Here is a 20,256-nt window from a genome sequence, read left to right as displayed (position 1 = left end):
ACGTCTAGGTTCGGTTGGAATGCAACAGTTTGGTTGTGAGTGGGCGAAGCGAAATTTGGGAAAAGGAAACACAACAAAAGCTGTGAAATAGTAGGAAGTCGGGTGTTCGGTTGAATTTAGCGAGGGTCAAAAAATACTTCCTTGAGCCCGTTCAGAATAATAGAGAAGATGCACCTTGTGTTGACGATCGTTACTGACTGCTTTAGTTCATACAACATTCAAGGTACTGAAGGCTTTCAGCACTACAAAGTGAACCATAGACTGAACTTCGTAAATACGGAAGATAGTTCTGTTCACACACCGAACGTGGGCCTTAATGTTGCCGGGCTACAGAGGCGCTATCCCACAGTATAGCAGAAAGACCAAACACTTCACAAGTTACCTAGCTGAGTATATGTGCCGTCGTCGGGTACATCGCTAGAAATAAATATTGCATCAGCTTTTCGTTGAAGCGGGTACACTTTGTAATATAATAATTCTTTCTAACATTGCTGTAAGCACGACTAGCGACTGCAGTTCCGTGCATTTAGGGGAAACCGGTGCCTTCAATTTTCTCAACATTATAGGTATGTTACAGCATCGCTTTGCTTGATTTTGTACATTAAATTTGAATATGTACTTTATCTTTTTTCATTCTTAGAATTTTTTCGTTGTTTGTGAGTTCGCGCATTGAAAATTTGATGATGCGATTGGCTGATTACGTAACGTATATTATGCTCTAATTCTGTATTCTGATTGGTTGATTGGATTGGAAATCACGTGTGATGTGCCCATGTTGTAAAACAAAAGTACACCATAGATCGCAATCTCGATTTTACAATTTCGGAAGCTATCGTGCCGTATTTGGTGGATTTCGTATTTATACTTGCTTGTTCCGCTAATATGCAGTTTCAGTGCTACAGCGCATTGAAGATCTGTCCTAGAGACGTCCTTTTTTTCTCGATCCGTTGTGCTACAGTGCCTGAAAGTGCGATAACGACATATAAAAATTCTTTCTGTAAGCCATGCTTAAATCTGTATTGTACCGCATTCTGAGGTCAGCTTGACCCTTCGATACTGCCCGACGGTTTTGAGCTGTGGCGTAATACTATTGTTGTGGGTCACGACATTATCAGTCAGAGATTAAATATTATTTTTAGTTGTCTTAGTTATGAGTGAAAACAATGATTACAGTTGAAATGATCGTGATGTTATTTATGAATACATTTTACTTTAGAATGTCAAATTCTAGCCTGACGTGCTATTTGATTTTTAAAGACCGAGGCTCAGTTCGTGTATTATAGTGATGTTAACTTATTAATACTTTGTTTTATTTCAGTATTACGCAAGTACTATATTTTACGCAAGTTTCCTATATCACTGGTCAAAACCGAAGACCGGATCAAGAGAAATGTTCGATAGGGGTCATTGGCTTCGGTCAGTAAAGTAATGCTAATGGCTGCTGTGACGTCACCGTTTAACGAACCCAATGAACAGGGAAAAGAAAACAAAAAAGAAGTTGGTTGCGGTGGCAGATTTATCTGTAGCTTAGCTCGAGTTGCAGATTAGGTTCGAAGGTGACAACTTACGTGTGAGTTGGCGACGCCAAGGAATGTGAAACTAAATAAACCTGGTTGAGATGCCAGAGCGATCTGTAGGTCTGCCCGAGGTCTACGTTATGTTGGAAGGTGACTGGTTGTGAGCTGGCGAAGCCAACAAATGTCACACTCTAAAACCTGGTTGTGGTGATAGACTTACCTACAGCTTAGCCTGTCAGAAACAATTTGCCAATAACATGCCGCTCTAGTCGCCATATTGTTTACGATGTTTGTCGCTTGTGTCACTGGTAAAACCCCACTACTCATATCAGACATTTCTCTGTATTCGACATATTGTTGATTGCAGCGAATTTTGGCTGTGTGTTTCGTGTATTTTTTTATTTTTTTTTATTTTTTGCCCGCATCTCGTGGTCGTGCGGTAGCGTTCTCGCTTCCCGCGCCTGGGTTCCCGGGTTCGATTCCCGGCGGGGTCAGGGATTTTCTCTGCCTCGTGATGGCTGGGTGTTGTGTGTTGTCCTTAGGTTAGTTAGGTTTAAGTAGTTCTAGGGGACTGATGACCATAGATGTTAAGTTCCATAGTACTCAGAGCCATTTGAACCATTTTTTAATTTTTTTATTGCTATCGCCTCTTGACTATTTGCATTGTTATTGCCATTTAAGTTGAGCTAAATAGATCAAGTGACGTTTCTGACACATGTTAAAGTTCGCGCTAATTTTGCGTTTTTTTTTTGCATGTTTGATACCAATCATTGCATCATTTTTCTCTGTTTTGTCATTTTATATGATATTATTGTGATTTTGCGGTTGTTATTTTAATAAGTCCCCGCCAAAAACCCCAATTTTCCGCTGTTGTCCCAGGCGGCAGCATCAGAAGCAGGCCGAAACAGACGCAGCAACAGGGAAGTAACCGATTTTGTGACTTTTACGAGTTCCTAAGGAGGAGCGAATTGTATAATTTCATCTGCGTCTCTCATAGTTTGGTTTCCATAGTTTCTGCGTGCAAATTTAATATCTAATAGCCACAGTTTTCGCGTTTTCGTTTGCATCGGAAAGTAAACCGATTTTGTGACATATTACAAGTTCCTAATCAGGGGCGAATTATTTAGTTTTGCCTGAATGTTTCGGTTGTTATGGTTTTGAAACTCTGCATATTAATCTAATTTATTAGACAGAGTTTCTGGGTTTCCATCAGCGTCTACAGCAGAGTTTGGCAACATGTGCCAACAGTCTGTTTATCTGGGTTGTTTACTTTCCCACGGTCTTTAGTATGGGTAGGGACTGTGATTGTTGTGTGCAGATCCGAGTCGAGTTGGTGACACTTCGATCTCAGCTCCAGGCTGTGATGGCTTCGGTTACACAGCTTGAAGTTGCTGTGGCAAGGCACCACTGTTTGAGGCAGGCCGTGGGGATCCAACGAACATCCAGCACGTCTGAGTCCTCCTATTGGTCCTCATCGATGGCAGCCCAGTTTCTGCTCACACTGAGGTTGACCCTCACCTGTGGCCGAGTTGGAGGTCGCCCCAGGGCGTAGCATGTGGCGAAAGACTTCCCATGAGGCCTCATCCTCTCAGTCTGACAAACAGTTCCAGGTGCTGTCTGTGGCTGACACTGTCGCTCAGCCAGGTGCCGTCACCTGCCCTTTTTCAGAGGAAACCTCTCAGGCTGCAAGATACGGACAATCACAGAGGGTGGGATTATTGATATTTGGGAGCTCTAACGTCAAACACGTTATGGGGCCGCCAAGGGACAGGGGCTGCCAATTTGGTGGGGGGGGGGGGGGGGGGGGGAAGAAAGCCAATGTGCACTCTATGTGCATACCGGCTTTGGAATCATTCCACATGAGGAGTGGATCCTTCCGGATGCCATGAAGAGCACAGGGTGCAGCCAACTGCAGGTGGTGGCTCATCTAGGTACCAGTGATGTGTGTCTTTGGATCAGAAGAGGTTCCTTCTAGAATGAGATTTTCACTCTGCAGCGGAGTGTGCGCTGATATGAAACTTCCTGGCAGATTAAAACTGTGTGCCTGACCGAGACTCGAACTCGGGATCTTTGCCTTTCGCAGGCAAGTGCTCTATCAACTGAGCTACCGAAGCCGTATGGGTATAGGTCATTGTTGGCAACCGGAATAAAATAATAATTGGATCCCTTTACCGAACTCCCAATTCAGATGAAACAGTTGCTGAAAGGTTCAAAGAAAATTTGAGTTTTATTTCAAACTCGTACCCGACTCATACATTTATAGTTGGTGGCGACATTAATTTACCCTCGGTATGTTGGCGAAAATACGAGTACATGTTTAATTCTGGAGGTACGCATAAAACATCATCCGAAATTGTGCTACACGCATCCTCTGAAAATTATTTCGAGAAGCTAGTTTATGAGCCCCCGCGAATAGGACAAGGTTGTGAAAACACACTTGACCTCTTAGCAACAAATAATCCTGTGTTAATAACGAGCATCAAAACGGATACAGGGATTCGTGACCACAGGGTTGTCGTAGCGAGATTGAATATTGTAACCCCAAATCCACCAAAAATAAACGAAAAATATACCTATTCAGAAAAAGCAGATAAAAAGTGTAGGCTAGATGTAGCTTGAGTTCAAAGAAATAGTATCGGTAGCAATTGAGAGATGTATCCCAAATAAATTAACAAACCACGGAGCTGATCCTCCTTGGTACACAAAACAAGTCAGAACACTGTTGCAGAAACAACGAAAAAAAAACATGTCAAATTTAAACAGACGCAAAATCTCCAAGATTGGCGATCTTTAGCAGAAGCTCGAAATTTAGCGGGACTTCAATGCGACATAGTTTCCACAACTAAACTTTGTCTCGAAACCTGACAGAAAATAAAAAGAGATTCTGGTCGTATGTAAAGCAAGCTAGCGCCAAGACGCAATCAGTGCCTTCTCTGAGCTATAGCAATACTACCGAAGACAGTGCTGCCAAGGCAGAGTTACTAAACACAGTCTTCCGAAATGCCTTCACAAAAGAAGACGAAGTAAATATTCCAGAATTACAATCAAGAACAGCTGCCAACATGAGTAACATAGAAGTAGACACCCTCGGAGTAATGAAGCAACTTAAATCAGTTAATAAAAGTAAGTCTTCTAATCCAGACTGTATACCAATTAGGTTCCTTTCATTGTATGCTGATGCAATAGCTCCATACAACAATCATATATAACCGTTCGCTCGACGAAAGATGCGTACCCAGAGACTGGAAAGCTGCGCAGGTAACAGCAAAATTCAAGAAAGGTAGTAGGAGTAATCCAATAAAGTACAGGCCCATATCCTTAACGTCGATATGCAGCAGGATTTTAGAACATATATTGTGTTCGAACATTATGAATTACCTCGAAGAAAACCGTCTATTGACACACAGTCAACACGGATTTGGAAAACATCGTTCTTGTGAAACACAACTAGCTTTTTACTCACGTGAAGTGTTGAGTGCTAAAGATAAGGGATGTCAAATTGATCTCCTATTTCTGGATTTCCGGAAGGCTTTTGACACTTCACCGCACAAGCGGCTTGTAGTGAAATTGCGTGCTTATGGAATATCGTCTCAGTAATGAGACTGGATTCGTGCTTTGCTGTCAGAGAGGTCACAGTTCGTAGTAATTGATTTCTGGCGTTCCCAAAGGTATTGTTATAGGCTCTTTGCTGTTCCTTATCTGTATAAACGGTTTAGGAAACAATATGAGCAGTCGCCTTAGGTTGTTTGCAGATGACGCTGACGTTCATCAACTAGTAAAGTCATCAGAAGATCAAAACAAATTGCAAAACGATTTAGAAGAGATATCTGTATGGTGCAACAATTGGAAATTCACCCTAAATAACGAAAAGTGTAAGGTCATCCACATGAGTGCTAAAAGGATCTGGTAAACGTCCGTTACACAATAAAATAGTCAAATCGAAAGGCCGTAAATACAACTAAATACCAAGGAATTACTATTTCGAACAACTTAAATTGGAAGGATCACATAGAAAATGTTGTGGGGAAGCTTAACCAAAGGCTGCGTTTTATTGGCAGGACACTTAGAAAATGTAACAGATTTACTAGGAGACTGCCTACATTACGCTTGTGCGTCTTCCTTTAGAATACTGCTGCGGGGTGTGCGATCCTTACCAGATAATATTGACGGAGTAGATCGAAAAAGTTCAAAGTAGGGCAGCAAGTTTTGTAGTATCGCGAAATAGGGGAGAGAGTGTCACTGAAATAATATAGGATTTGGGATGGACATTAAATAAAAGCGTTTTTCGTTGCGGGGGAATCTTGTCGCGAAATTCTAATTACCAACTTTCTCCTCCGAATGCGAAAAAATTTTCTTGACGCCGACCTACATAGGGAGAAACGATCACCATGATAAAATAAGAGAAATCAGAGCTCATACGGAAAGATATAGGTGTTCGTTCTTTCCGCGTGTTGTAAGAGATTGGAGTAGTAGAGACTTTTGAAGGTGGTTTGATGACCCCTCTGCCAGGAAGTTAAATGTGATTTGCAGAGTAGCCATGTAGTTGTTGTCTTCAGTATTTATTATTAAGAATTTGTACCCTTCTGTCTGTGTTTATATTTGACGCTGTGGGAAAGGGTACTGTCATTGGTAGCCATTTTAAAATACTTTTGTGTTGCGTTTTGGGACATATTACACTCTAGTAAATGGGTACAAAGCTTCTATAAATTTTTGAAATGATGTCATATTTGTTTTAGCTGTTACTGATATCTGGTTTTATAACTCAATTTGAGCATTTATGTCACTTGAAGTGTAAGAATTTTGATATGCATGTCTACCGTGTCAGAAATCTCATGCTTGAAAATCGCACAAATACCGAAATCGCTAGAATAAAATAAAAACGCTAACAACTAAAAGCAAATATAACGTCATTTTAAAAAATGGGCCTTGTTATGACGTCGGTGGTCACAGTCAACCGATGATATAGAAGGCTCTGGTTTCTCTGTATTCTGCATTTCGTCTATATAGCTTTGCATCGTTGCTTCCCATTCTGCATTTCAAGCTGTCATTCTAACCAGCCTGCTGGCGTGACGAGACATTCATACTTTACTCCTAGTCATGATTACTTGGGAATAGCTGCCTTTATGATACGAGGCACAGAAAACCGCCAGTAACGCTACTCGCCCAATTGGTAAATTGCCGGCTGATGTTGCGATTGAAGGCCGCGGAACACTGCCAAGAACACGAGCGCATCGTGCACAGTGCCTTGACACCTAGACCCGACCTCCGTGGCACGCATTCCCTCGAGGAACATAGTCGGCCACACTATTCCCGTTATATCTCACCTTGTGTATTTTGACCAACCAATTTGACCCATTACCCAGCGGCTCATTGTCACAGTATATAGCTCTGTCTATCTTTTATGCGACTCCTGCGATAAATGAGAATAGTTTGTGAAGAGTCTTACCTCCTTTTCATTCCTGGTTATTTGTAACTTTTCGTCTTCTTCATCTTGATACAAAAAGCTTTTGTTCGTCGGTTAATGAACTGTAAGCACAGTTCAGTACTCATCTGTAAAATGTCCCGTGCCGCAACTACGTTAAAACGTTTCTTACTCTGGATACACAAAAACAAATGAAGATACACTGACTGCTATTCATACACTCTCTGCTGCAGTCTGAATGTATTCTGGGGCGATAAGGGATGCATTTGGCCACTATTGTTGGCGCCCGGTGGCATGTGTGTTTCCTTAAATAACTGCCTAGATGCTGATGCGTATTTGGCAAACGACCACTATGCAAGTAATAGACCTGTTTGGAAGATACTCGCTGCCGATAAGATTTTTTTCCAATAATAGATATATGGTTGCTGCCTTCCACCATATTCGTTGTGTCTTTCTCGGAATGATTACGCAAATGCATTTGACCAATGTTGTTTTATCGCTTGCTTATACGCCTTTGCTCTGCCTTGAATTCTCAACCACTGATGGCCCCTTGCAACCGTCTTTGTATGCCCTGATTGTCTTCAAGTTGTCCTTGATGATGTCGCAATAATGTTCTCGGTATACTGCCTCCCTAGGAACAGTATCTTCTCATCCAGAAGACACGGGACTAGGTGGCAGTTTCCAGGAAATCCTTAGTCCTTCTCAGGTGTCACTGTCAGTCGCATCGTGCAGATAAAGTGCATTGCTGTATTCTTTTTAGTGGGATACATCGACACTAGCAAATATATCTTTGGTACACTAAGGTAGTAGCTACACGAAACCACCTAATTGTAAAATCCATTGATTTCTCAAGTTATTTTATATACATGGCTTAAGGCGATATCTTACATTTCCTTTCTGCACGAATGGAGTCATGCATGTCCGATAAATCCGCTTAGAAAATCTAGATCTTAACATTTTAAAGCAAATTTAAATGTGCCTTCCGTGTTGCGTCCCCGTTAACTTTCGCTGACTTGACTCAAAACTTCCGCATATGTTGCGATATCTGTTCAAAATGGTTCAAATGGCTCTGAGCACTATGGGACTTAACATCTATGGTCATCAGTCCCCTAGAACTTAGAACTACTTAAACCTAACTAACCTAAGGACATCACACAACACCCAGCCATCACGAGGCAGGATCCCTGACCCCGCCGGGAATCGAACCCGGGAACCCGTGCGTGGGAAGCGAGAACGCTACCGCACGACCACGAGATGCGGGATATGATATCTGTACCTACACCGTTACACTGATGGAAAAAAATCGCAACACCAAGGAGTTGTGCGACATAAAAGAAAGTTGGTAGGCCTGTTTCTGCCTCTGAAACATGATGTCTATTCAGATTCGCGCCAGTCCCGTACGAGTGGCACTAAGAGGATGCAAACCAGGTATTCTTTAAATACACTCTTCAATTTACAGGATTTAGGTTCCACCTTTTTGCAAACACACTGTTTTTTTCTTACTACCCAAACATGTTTCAGCACCTCTGTGGGATCATCAGCGGATTTTTCGTTTTGAAAACTGTAAAAAGTGAACATATTTTAGCTTGGAACTGATCTAAGGAAGTGAGGCCTAAAGAAAGTTTTTGTTCGTTTTGCTTCGTACTGTGATTTTACATTATATGGTTTCGCGGAACCAACTGTTTGGTGTCCTGCACAAATCGCTTGTCACCTGCAATGCAAATGATGTAAATCTGAGTGTCGTCGGCGAGTTAACACATTCCTTGATTTATAAAACGCGATTTTGGCATGTCAAAATGTTTTGCGTATTTGGTACTACTGATGTTTTGTTGTCTGAGGACACTGCACACACATAATAATGAACTTCTTGTAATTTCGTTCTTTATAAACGCCTTTTTACTTCGCAAAATGCGGCGAGCACTGTCTTGTTGTGTTTTCAAATGGTTCTGAGCACTATGGGACTTAACATCTATGGTCATCAGTCCCCTAGAACTTAGAAATACTTAAATCTAACTAACCTAAGGACAGCACACAACACCCAGCCATCACGAGGCAGAGAAAATCCCTGACCCCGCCGGGAATCGAACCCGGGAACCCGTGCGTGGGAAGCGAGAACGCTACCACACGACCACGAGATGCGGGCGTTGTGTTTTCTTTTTCTAAACCCGTCAGCGATAATTTGTCAAGAACTTTTGGAGATATACGGTAACAGCGTCAAACAACGTCATGTCATGATACAGTAGTATAGATTTTATTTATGTACCGTTAATATGACCAAGAATTTTGCGAGATTTTTTATAAGAACGACTTGCCTCTATATAAACTGACGGAAAGACTATAGCATAAGACTAATTGTTTCCATCATACCCATATTCTTTCTCCTTATAAATAACTTAAAACAAAAATTGTGTACAGAACTGTGTGCTGTTTTGTTTTCTTCCTTGCAGTCGGTTTTAATTAAACGGGTAAGTCGTGTTTAAGGCTTATCAGCCCATGATCAGAACACTGATACGGAATCTGAATCGTCCGAATGGAATACTACTTATTTGCAAATTAAAACTATGCCAAATACTAGCCTATAATTGAAGCTGCTGTAGTAATAGATCCAGCAACAGGAGAGGTCTCTCATAATCCGTAGACCAATGATGTCAATCGATTTACCCTTCATTTTAAGCGACTTCAGTTCCCAATCACCGAGCGTGGTCGCGCAGTGGTTAACACACTGGACTCCCATTCGGGAGGACGACGGCTGAAATCCGAGTCCGGCTATCCTGATTTAGGTTTTCCGTGGATTGCTTAAATCGCTTCAGACAAGTGCCAGGATGGTTCCGTTGAAAAGGCACGACCGATTTCCTTCCCCATCCTTCCCAAGCCTGGCTTGTGCTCCGTCTCTAATGACCTCGTTGTCGACGGGACGTTAAATACTGACCTGTCCTCCTCTTCAGTTCCCATTCAAGGTTTCCTTAGCAATAATAACAAACAAGGCTCAAGGTCAGACGCAGGGAGAAGACAAGATTGACAGAGAGAGGGGGGGGGGGGGAGGGGAGGAAATGGAAGTAGGGAGGGAGAAGATGGGAACGGATGGAGAGAGGGGGAGGAGGTGATGGACAGAGAGAGGGGGCAGAAGCAGATTGGGGCGGATATCCAATTCCCATACATATATAGCAATGGCGAAGCATTGTCGTGTTCGTTGGTATTCTATATTTTCGAACGCTGAGCCGCGAAAAGCTTATTTTGTAGGTACCATAACATCAGTTCTAATCTACATTTGTATATTCTAAAGATATTTCTGAATACTGTCCTCTGCCTGAAAACAGTAGTTAGTAATTTTAGGGTATACGTACGTGAATGGAGCTAGGTTTCGAAAGTTTCGGTAGTTTGAGTGTCTTGCACAAGGCAGTTCGTAGTAAATCGCTGGCTGCAGGTTATCTCCACTTTCTCCAAATTTAAGCAGGAGTATCTGATTTGGAAAATCGTTTCCTTTTAATTGCAGTTTATGTATTTACTTAAGCAGTGGAATATAACCACCAGTTTTCATCCATTGATCAGTTCGTTCTAAGGACGTACCGTATGTTACAGTATACAAACCGCGATGTAAAAATGCCTCTTAAAAGTCGGCTGCTGTTGTGTAATAGTGTGTTCTGCACATGTACTAACTGCCATGTCAAATTTCATTTGGTTTCTCCTTTCATCAACAGTGTATATTGTCTGCGTTTGTCGTAAAATTGTGCTGTTCTAGAGTCCATAAGAGAGAATAACCGACGAAACAAAAGACTGAGACTCAAAGCTCGCAACAGAAATCGAATGGTTCAAATGGCTCTGAGCACTATGGGACTTAACTACTGAGGTCATCAGTCCCCTAGAACTTAGAACTACTTAAACCTAACCTAAGGACATCACACACATCCATGCCCAAAGCAGGATTCGAACCTGCGACTGTTGCGGTCGCGCTGTTCCAGACTGTAGCGCCTAGATCCGCTCGGCCACCACGGCCGGCCAACAGAAATCACTTCTTTGAATGAAAAACTCTTTAGTTCTTAAAGGTAACTTGTAATCTTGGTACCGTAGCATATCCAGAAATTGAAAGAATCAGTAAGCTTAGTTTAAAGTTATTTGCTTATTTCTTCATAAAAAAACATTGCGCCAGCCACAATGTAGCATTCTGTTAAAGTTATTCTCCAGCATAGGATACAGTTGTTATTCGTAAAGAACTGGAAATCGCCACGACTACTGTCACAAGATAGGAAGTTTCTGCTGAGAGGGCTACCGCGAGATATGTACCAGAGATACTGACGGCATCTTAGGTACTATCCTGTCCTGCCTCCTCTACTGGAAGCGTCAGCGGGAAGAATGCGCTAAAGATAGTCCGTTGATGGTTGGCAGTAGAAACGTATGGAAAATAAAAATGTCATTTATGGAAGCGGGAATAATAGACGGGGTCACCATGTGAACTGTGTCTATGTGCGAGAAAATACACGCGGCCGCTCTCCTGGAGACCTCGTTCAACATGTTCAAAAGCTGTTCTCGAAAATAAGGAACAGACTGCAGCTCTAGCAGTAGGCTGTGTTGCACGTTGGGACAATCGATGTCGTTTGTCTGGGATCAACAGGCATCCACTATCTAATCAAAAACATCCAAACACACCAGTGTAATATGGAATTGACCACTAGATGTTAAAAGATGCGAACCTGACTGTATATAAGGAGGCTGGTAGCATTGTCTACTCTTGAAACCACTTTCGACCATTTCTGTCACTCGATGGGGCCGTATTAGTGGGTAATCCTACCCAGACTTACGGACAACATCACAGAACCGCATGCTATGAACTCCTCGATGTAATTACTAACAAACGTAGAGATGACAGTAGAACTTTTGTGATGGTCACCATGTCGGTGCAGGCATGGAGGGGATGCGCCCTTAAAAAATGCCTTATCAGTTCAGAAGCTGCAGCAGCACGGGTCGGTGAGGAAAGTTCATTGACTCTGATCTTAGACTAGTCATTGAATGTCACCTCAGTACGAAATCTATCAGGACATTTCAGTCCTTGTAAGGCTTCCAAAGTCGACTGTTGGTCATGTGATTTTGAAGTGGCAACGCGAAAACGGCCACAGTTAAACTAAATCAGGAAGTCTTCGTGTACTTACGGGCAAGGACTGTCGAGCAGTGCGGGTGTAGGTCGTAAAAAATCGCATGAAATCAGCGGAGGGAATAACTCGCCAATTTCAAAGTGCTACTGGCAGTCCAGTTACCACAGTGACTATGCGTAGGGAATTGAAAGGGTGGGGTACAGTGATCGAGCAGCTCCTCATAAGCCAAATATTCCTGTAGTCAATGGCAAGCGACGCTGGAGGTGGTGTAAAGAGCGAAGCCACTGGACAGTGAATGAGTGGAAACGAGTGTTTTAGAGTGATAAATGCCGCTATACCTTGTGGCAATCCGATGGGATGGTTTGGGTTTGACGAATGCCTGGAGAAAGACACCTGTCGTTACGTGTAGTGTCAACAGTGGAATGCAGAGGAGGTGGTGTTTCCGTACGGGGGTGATTTTCGTAATTGCTCTTAAGATAACGCTAACTGCGGGAGGATGCGAACACATTTCACAGCACTGGGTACTGTGTACAGTAGAGGAACAGTTAAGTAATGATTATTGTTTGGATCAGAATGACAATGCACCCTGTCATGAAACAACGTCATTAAGGCAATCGTTTGTGAACGGTAACATTGCTGAAATTGTCTGGTCTTCCCAGAGTCCCGTCACCTTTGAGATGAATTGAGAGCGTCGACGTCGTTCTAGAGCCCAGTGCACAAGATGACTGCCTTCTATTGTTTCGGCTTTTGAGAAAGAATGGCCTGTCATCCCTTCACAGTCATTCAGACACACTCATTGAAAGTGCTCCAGCAGAGTTCAAGCCGTTATGCTGGCGGGTGGACGCACTCCATATTCATGTCCACCAATAGGTGTCTGGTTTCTTTTGGTCAGACAGTGTATGTAAGTTTCTAACTTGAATCGGGACTCATTCCTGAAGACTGTTCACTACCTGGTTTTCTATTCGACGAAAAGTTTACCACCTATCCAAGTACAGGTTTTGCCTCCCATTTGCCACTTTTTATCCATTCAGATTGCTCAGGGACTTCATGATGCCATTCATGAAAGCAGCTACAACACACACACACACACACACACACACACACACACACACACAGAGTGAGACCGCGCGCGCTCCACCGCAGACCTAAGACCCGTTGTCAGCAATACATTTTCCTTATCGTCCCGTTACAATCGCAAATATCGCACTAAAACGTCGTTGTGTAACATGTTCCGTCGTATTCAGTCTAAACATCGTGACGAGGTATGAATTCTCACCTGTCTCTTGCTCTTACTCGTAAAATTGGATTTGACGTCTGAATTCGTGCAATTACAAAAATTTTCACCTTCGACATTGATAATGAAAAAAAAATAAAAGGTAAGAAAACCTGCAGCCAAGGTGAAATTTGTGTGAAATATGCTGTCAGGCAGCAAATTCATTCGTGAGAAATAGAAGATACCGTAGTGGAGATGAGTAAAAGGGCAGATTCCTACGAAAGTAATACTAGATATTTGAAGCATACGCGTATCGAATTTGTTACGAAAGTAGTGGATGCGTAGAAGAGGTAAACAATCATGACAGTGTTACATAGTTTTCATCATAACACGAGTGGCAAAATGAGGCGTTTCCATTTTCTAGGTGGTAACGGATATAAAGGCACTCACTGTCCTGTTGTGTTATTGCATTGTTAGTACTTTGTCCAACTCTGTTCTTCCTTATCACCTCAAAATTTTCTCTTCGACATTTAGTCGGGATTTGTAGTTCTTGCAGCAAAATTGTCGCCCTCTCTCCTCGTATCACTCTTTTTAGTTCACATAAGGCCTCAAATTGCCTTCCTTTGTGGTAAACACGTCTTGCGAGTATTGCCCAAAGGTTTTCCACGGACTTCAAATCCGAGCTACGTGCAGACAAGGACAACACATCGATATTTATATATTCAAACCACTTCCTGGTTGTATTAGAAACATGCACAGATTGCATGAGCTTATTGAAACATTACACTTTCGTCCCTAAGTACTCATGCATTCTAATCAATTCCGTATTTAGCAGCGCAGTGTACATGTTACAATTCATTCTAGTGTTCAGCCAAGCAATGCATGATTTACCTTTAGCGCAGAAGGCTGCCGAAATCATAACATTTCCAGAATCAGAATTACTGCTCGTTTTTACCTGCTGCTCTGTTCTCAGATCAAGGCAGTATTAATTAAATTCATCCGGCCCAACTAAATTAAACTACTTCTCATCACTGAAGACCACTTTATCCCATTTCGAAGTCCCCGACATACTTTTTTCAGCAAGCTCCAGTCTAGCCTGTTTATGTTTGGATGTTAGAGCAGGTTTCTGTAATCTTTTTTTGAATGCATGATATTTGCCATTTGGCAAAATTTGTCGTACACATCTGGCAGTTACTGGCAATTGTAAATCGGCAACAAGTTTAGAATTATAACGATTTGTGGACATTGCTTTGCACAAATCTAGCCGTTTTGATGCCTTATATAGTTTTCTACTTTGTCCATATTTTCCTTTGTGTCCATATTGTACGCCTAATCTGACTTAATTATCAGTCACTGTATTTGAAACGTTCAGCTCCTTGGCGACCTGACGATTATAGTTACCCATTTCTTTGTACACACGGATTTGTGTTCTTTCATCAAATGAAAACACACTAACGTCGCACAGAGCCAACTGCCTTCATACCGAGTTCCACCCTTACCACCTGCATCGTTGGTGTCTTCTTATATCCTGTACTGCTAACATCAAATGCGGTACCATTAACTACATTTGTCGGTATAGTGGCTCTCATACTATTGCTTATACACTGTGGACAACTTTTCAAACCGTCAATGTTAATTTTCTTACAAATTTCCATGCCTTTATACTAATTTCCATTACTGTAGAATGCCTCCACCGACGAGTCTTAAGCCATTAAGAAGCGATGTGTATGGTACAAAAAACGTATTTTAGTACTTGTAGACATAGTTATTATGAATAAGGCACATCAGGTCACAGCGTGGAATTTCATGTTCCACTACAGTTCAAAGTCTGAAAGGAAGAATGTGCCAAGTCAGATTTTTGCCTAGTGGAGAGTAACGTAGCCAATGAGCTACACGGTCAGTATTACGTCACAAACAAGACTTCGTGGCGCTATATTGGATTAAGTCATGTGGAGCTGAGCTCTGTATTTGGTGTTGTTTATATTACAGCGTAAATGTTCAAACGTGTGTGAAATGTTATGGGACTTAACTGCTAAGGTCATCAGCCCCTAAGCTTACACACTACCTATCCTAAGTTATCCTAAGGACAAACACACACACACACACCCATGCGCGAGGGAGGACTCGAACCTCCGCCGGGACCGGCCGCACAGTCCGTGACTGCAGCGCCTTACACCGGTCGGCTAATCCCGTGCGGCTTATAGCGTAAGTGCTAGCTATGAAGGTGAGCTGTTTCAAAGCGCTGGCACATTTAGGATCTCTCGAAAACACGTCGTTTTGGTACAATCTGCTGTAGTAAAAGGGCCGGAAACTACATACTCGTATTGGTAGACGAAGCCTTCTCGTAGCAAGTGGTCTCTAGGTAGCCGAACATAACCGTTTCCACTCAATGATCGGCTTAATTGGACCAGAGGACCCAGTCCACTCCGTGGGAACCACCACCAGCTTGTCTTGTTGACAAGTTCGCTCCATGGCTTCGCTGGGTCTGCTCCACACTCACACCCCTACCATCAGCTCTTACCAACTGGAATCGGGACTCGTCTCACCAGGTCACAGTTTTCAGGCCATCTAGGGTCACGAGTACAGGAGAAGCGTGGCAGGCGATGTCGTGCTGTTAGCAAAGACACTCGCTTCGGTGATCTGCTGCCATAGCCCAATAATGCCCAATTTCGCCGCACTGTCCTAACGAATCCGTTCGTCGTACGTCCCACATTGGTTTCTACTGGTACTTCACGCAGTGTTGCTTGTCTGTTAGCAGTGACAACTCTACGCAAACGTCGCTGCTCTCGGTTGTTGGTGAAGGCCGTTGGCCGCTGCGTTGTCCATGGTGAGAGGTAATGCCTGAAATATGGTATTCTCGGCACACTCTTGACACTGTGGATCTCGGAATTTTGAATTCCCTTACGATTTCTGAAATGGAATGTTCCATGCGTCTAGCTCCAACTACCATTCCCCGTTCAAAGTAAGTTAATTCCCGTCGTGCGGCCGCAGTCACGTCTGAAACATTTTCACGTGTATCACCTGACTACAAATGCCGTCTGCACCAATGCACTGCCCTTCTACACCTTGTGTACGCGATACTGCCGCCATCTATATATGTGCGTAGTTCTATCCCATGACTTTTATCACCTCATTGTATTAACTGATTGTGAAAAAGAAGTGAGCCACGAAGTTACCCACCGCAGCCGTGGGGCAAAAGGGAGTGATAGGAAGGACTGTTTCTCTGAACACAGAAGGCATTCTTCTGAGCTGCCTGCTACATCTACACCGACATCTAGATCTACGCGGATACTCTGCAAATCACATTTAAGTGTGTGGAAGAAAACGAACGTCTATATCTTTCCGTGCAGGCTGTGTCTTCCCTTATTTTATTATGATGATCGTTTCTCCCTATGTAGGTCCGCGTCAACAAAATATTTCCGCATTCGGAGGAGAAAGTTGGTGACTAAAATTTCGTGAATTTTTTTTTTCCGCGACGACAAACGCCTTTGTTTTAATGTTGTCCACCCCAAATCCTGTACCATTTCGTTGACACTCTCTCCCGTATTTCGGGAGAATACAATACGTGCTCCCTTCTTTGAACTTTCTCGATGTACTCCGTCAATCCTAACTGGTAAGGATCCCAAAACGCGCAGCAGTATTCCAAAATAGGACGGACAAGCGTATTGTAGGCAGTCTCTTTAGTAGCTCTGTTAGGTTTTCTAAGTGTTCTGCCAGTAAAACGCAGTCTTTGGTTAGACTTCCCCACAACATTTTCTGTGTGTTACTTCCAACTTAAGTTGTTCGTAATCGTAATTCCTAAGTCTTTAGTTAAATTTATGGCCTTCAGATTTGACTGATTTATCGTGTAACCGAAGTTTGACGGATTCGTGTTAGCGCACATGTGCATGAGCTCACACTTTTTGTTATTTGGGGTCAATTGCCAGTTTTTACACCACACAGATATCTTTTCTAAATCGTTTTGCAGTTTGTTCTGATCTTCTAACAACTTTACTAGACGATAAACGACAGCATCATCTTCAAACAACCTAAGAAGGCTCCTCAGATTGTCTTCTAAATCGTTTAAATAGATAACAGCAAAGAGCCTACAACACTACATTGGGGAACGCCGAAAACCACTTCTGTTTTACTCGATGACTTTGTCATTTACTACGAACTGTGACCTCTCTGAGAGGAAGTTACGAATCCAGCCACATAACTGAGACGATACTCCATAAGCAAACAATTTCACTACAAGCCGCTTGTGTGATGCAGTGTCAGAAGCCTTCCGGAAATCGAGAAGCACGAAATCAATTTAAAATCCCTTGTCAATAGCACTCAACACTTCATGCGAGTAAAGAGCTAGTTGTGTTCCACAAGAACGATGTTTCCTAAATCAGTGTTGACTGTGTGTCAATAGGTCGTTTTCTTCGAGGAAAAGTACAAATGACATATAACATCTCCGTCAATGCACTGCCCTTTTATCCGTTGTGTACGCGATACAACCGCCATCTCTATATGTGAGATCTGCTATTCCATAACTTTTGTCACACCATTGTATTATCTGAGTGTGAACAGGAAATTACCCACCAGCAGCAGTGGGGCAGAAGGAGCGAGAGGAGGGACTGTTCCCTCCCAGCTCAGAAGGCATTCATCTGAGCTGCCTGTTACAGCGGTCGCTGGTCGGTTGCAGGCGCTGACCTCGCTGCTGGGCCCCGGGCACCACGCGGCCAAGTTTGTGGCGGGGTCTTGCGCCGGGGTGACGGCCGTGGCGCTCACCTACCCGCTGGACACGATACGAGCGAGGCTCGCCTTCCAGGTGACTGGCGAGCACGTCTACACCGGCATCCTGCACACCGCGCTCTCCATCTTCAAGGAGGTACTCCTCAGCACTCACATCTGTTTTGTTTTGATTAGTTAGTCCAGCAGAACAGCATAATTGAACTTGCCCATATGACCTTATACAGTATGACCTTTGGCCACCAGAAGTTACGAGAAGCGGACCTGGCAGTGTAAATGGAGACGAGGAGTATTGTCAGTAGAGAAGCAGTAATAGTAGAGTGGGGTGGTCAGGAGAACTCGGTGACATCGAACGTGGACTAGTCATGGGTGTCATTTGAGTAACATATCCATAAATGACTCTTTTTTTTAATCTGTTTTCTGACTGGTTTGATGCAGCCCACCACGAATTCCTTTCCTGTGCTAACATCTTCGTCTTAGAGTAGCACTTGCAACCAACCTCTTTCCTTAGTTATTTGCTGGATGTATTGCAGTATCTGTTTTCCTCTAAAGGTTCTATCTTCTACCAGTCCCTCTAGTACCATGGAAGTTATTCCGTGACATCTTATCGTCTGTCCTGCCATCCTGTACCTTCTTCTTGTTCATTGTTTTCCATGTACTCCTTTCCTCGCCGATTCTGCGGAAAGCCTCCTCATTCCTTACTTCACCAATCCACCTAATTTCCAACATTCTTGTGTAGCACTACATTTCAAATGCTTAGATTCCCTTATTTTCTGATTTTTCTCACTGCCATACAATGCTGTGCTCCAAACGTATGTTCTCAGAAATTTCTTCTTCAAATTAAGCCCTATGTTTGATGCTAGCAAACTCCTCTTGGCTAAGAATGCTCTTTTTTCAAGTGTTAGTCTGCTTTTTGTGTAATCCTTGCTCCGCCCGTTATGAGATACTTTGGTGTCTAGGTTAGCAGAATTCCTTAACTTCATCTACTTCGTGGTCACCAATCCTGATGTTAAGTTGCTGTTCTTGTTTCTGCTACTTCTCATTACTTTCGTCTCTCTTTGATTTACTCTCAATTAATATTCTGTACTCAGTAGACTGTTCAATCCATAAAGCACATCATGTAACTCATCACTTTCACCGAGAGTAGCAATGTCATCAGCGAATGTTAACATTAAGATCCTTTCACTTTGAATTTTAATTCCAGTTTTGAATCTTTCTTTTCTTTCTGTCATTGGTTCTTCGATGTATAGATTCAACAGCAGGGGCGAAAGACTACGTCCCTCTGTAACTCGCTTTTAAATGGAGTACATCGTTCTTGGTCTTGCACTCTTATTCTTCCCCCTTGGCTCGTGTAGTTGTTGCATATTACCCGTCTTTCAGTATAGCTCTCCTCTGTTATTCGTAGAATTTCGAACGCCTTGTCCCAGTATTCATTGTCGAATGCTTTTTCCAGGTCAACAAATCCTATGAATATGTCTTGATTTTTTTTTTTTTTAGTCTTCCTTCCATTATCAACCACAAGGTCAGAATTCCCTCTCTGTTGCCTTCACCTTTTCTAAAGCCAAACAATTCATCATCTGACTCATCCTCAATTTTCTTTTCCAGTCTTCTGTGTAGTATTCTTTTCAACAACTCGGATACGTGAGCTGTCGAGTTGATTGTGTGATAATTCTCGCACTTATCGGCTCCTGCAGTCTTCGGAATTGTGTGGATGATGCTTTTCCGAAAGTCAGATTGTATATTGCCAGACTCATAAGTTCTACTCATCAACGCGAATAGTCGTTTCGTTGCCACTTCCCCAAATGATTTTAGAAATTTTGATGTAATGTTACCTGTTCCTCCTGCCTTATTCGATCAAGTCTTCGAAAACTGTTTTAAATTCTGATTCTAATACTGGATCCCATAGCTCTTCTATATTTGCTCATGTTTCTTCTTACACGTCACCGTCTGGTGACAGAGGCCTTCATTGTACTCTTTCCGCCTACCCGCTCTCTCATCTACATTTAACGATGGAATTCCCATTTCAGGACACAACATCCACGAATTTCCGACCCATTCGGATAATTCATTCGTGGTGGGTCGCTTTTCGTCTTCTTTCTCCCCGACATGCTAGTCCTACAGTTCGATGATCAAGGTGGGTTCAATCTGCCAGGCATGTAACAGTATCACGGTTGCTAGTTGCTACTGTTCGATCAGTACACATCTGTTGGTCCTATAATACAATGTTAGGTGCTCTGGTATTACGTACATGGTCGTACGGTTTGTTGGAAAGGTTCAGTATTCAAGGAGTTCTACATA

At 42.8% G+C, this 20,256-nt stretch overlaps 2 protein-coding genes across 2 annotated transcripts in view; one reads left to right on the top strand and one right to left on the bottom strand.

Annotated features, from left to right (window-relative positions):
- Positions 1-7,145, bottom strand: part of LOC126328012 (uncharacterized) — an 88,092-nt gene extending 80,947 nt beyond the window's left edge. Inside the window, exon 1 of the mRNA XM_049995939.1 lies at positions 6,964-7,145. The gene's annotated coding sequence lies outside the window, so the exon portion shown is untranslated. The remainder of the gene's footprint in view (positions 1-6,963) is intronic.
- The window catches only part of LOC126327996 (graves disease carrier protein-like), a 184,168-nt gene that overhangs the window by 77,234 nt on the left and 86,678 nt on the right, over positions 1-20,256 (top strand). Inside the window, exon 4 of the mRNA XM_049995936.1 lies at positions 17,912-18,097. Within this exon, the coding sequence (XP_049851893.1) occupies positions 17,912-18,097 (186 nt within the window). The remainder of the gene's footprint in view (positions 1-17,911; positions 18,098-20,256) is intronic.

Source organism: Schistocerca gregaria, chromosome 2 (genome assembly GCF_023897955.1).
Source record: "Schistocerca gregaria isolate iqSchGreg1 chromosome 2, iqSchGreg1.2, whole genome shotgun sequence".
Taxonomy (NCBI): Eukaryota; Metazoa; Arthropoda; class Insecta; order Orthoptera; family Acrididae; genus Schistocerca; species Schistocerca gregaria.
The sequence above is the reverse complement of the archived record's forward strand: the minus strand, read 5'-3'. Positions and strand labels throughout refer to the sequence as shown.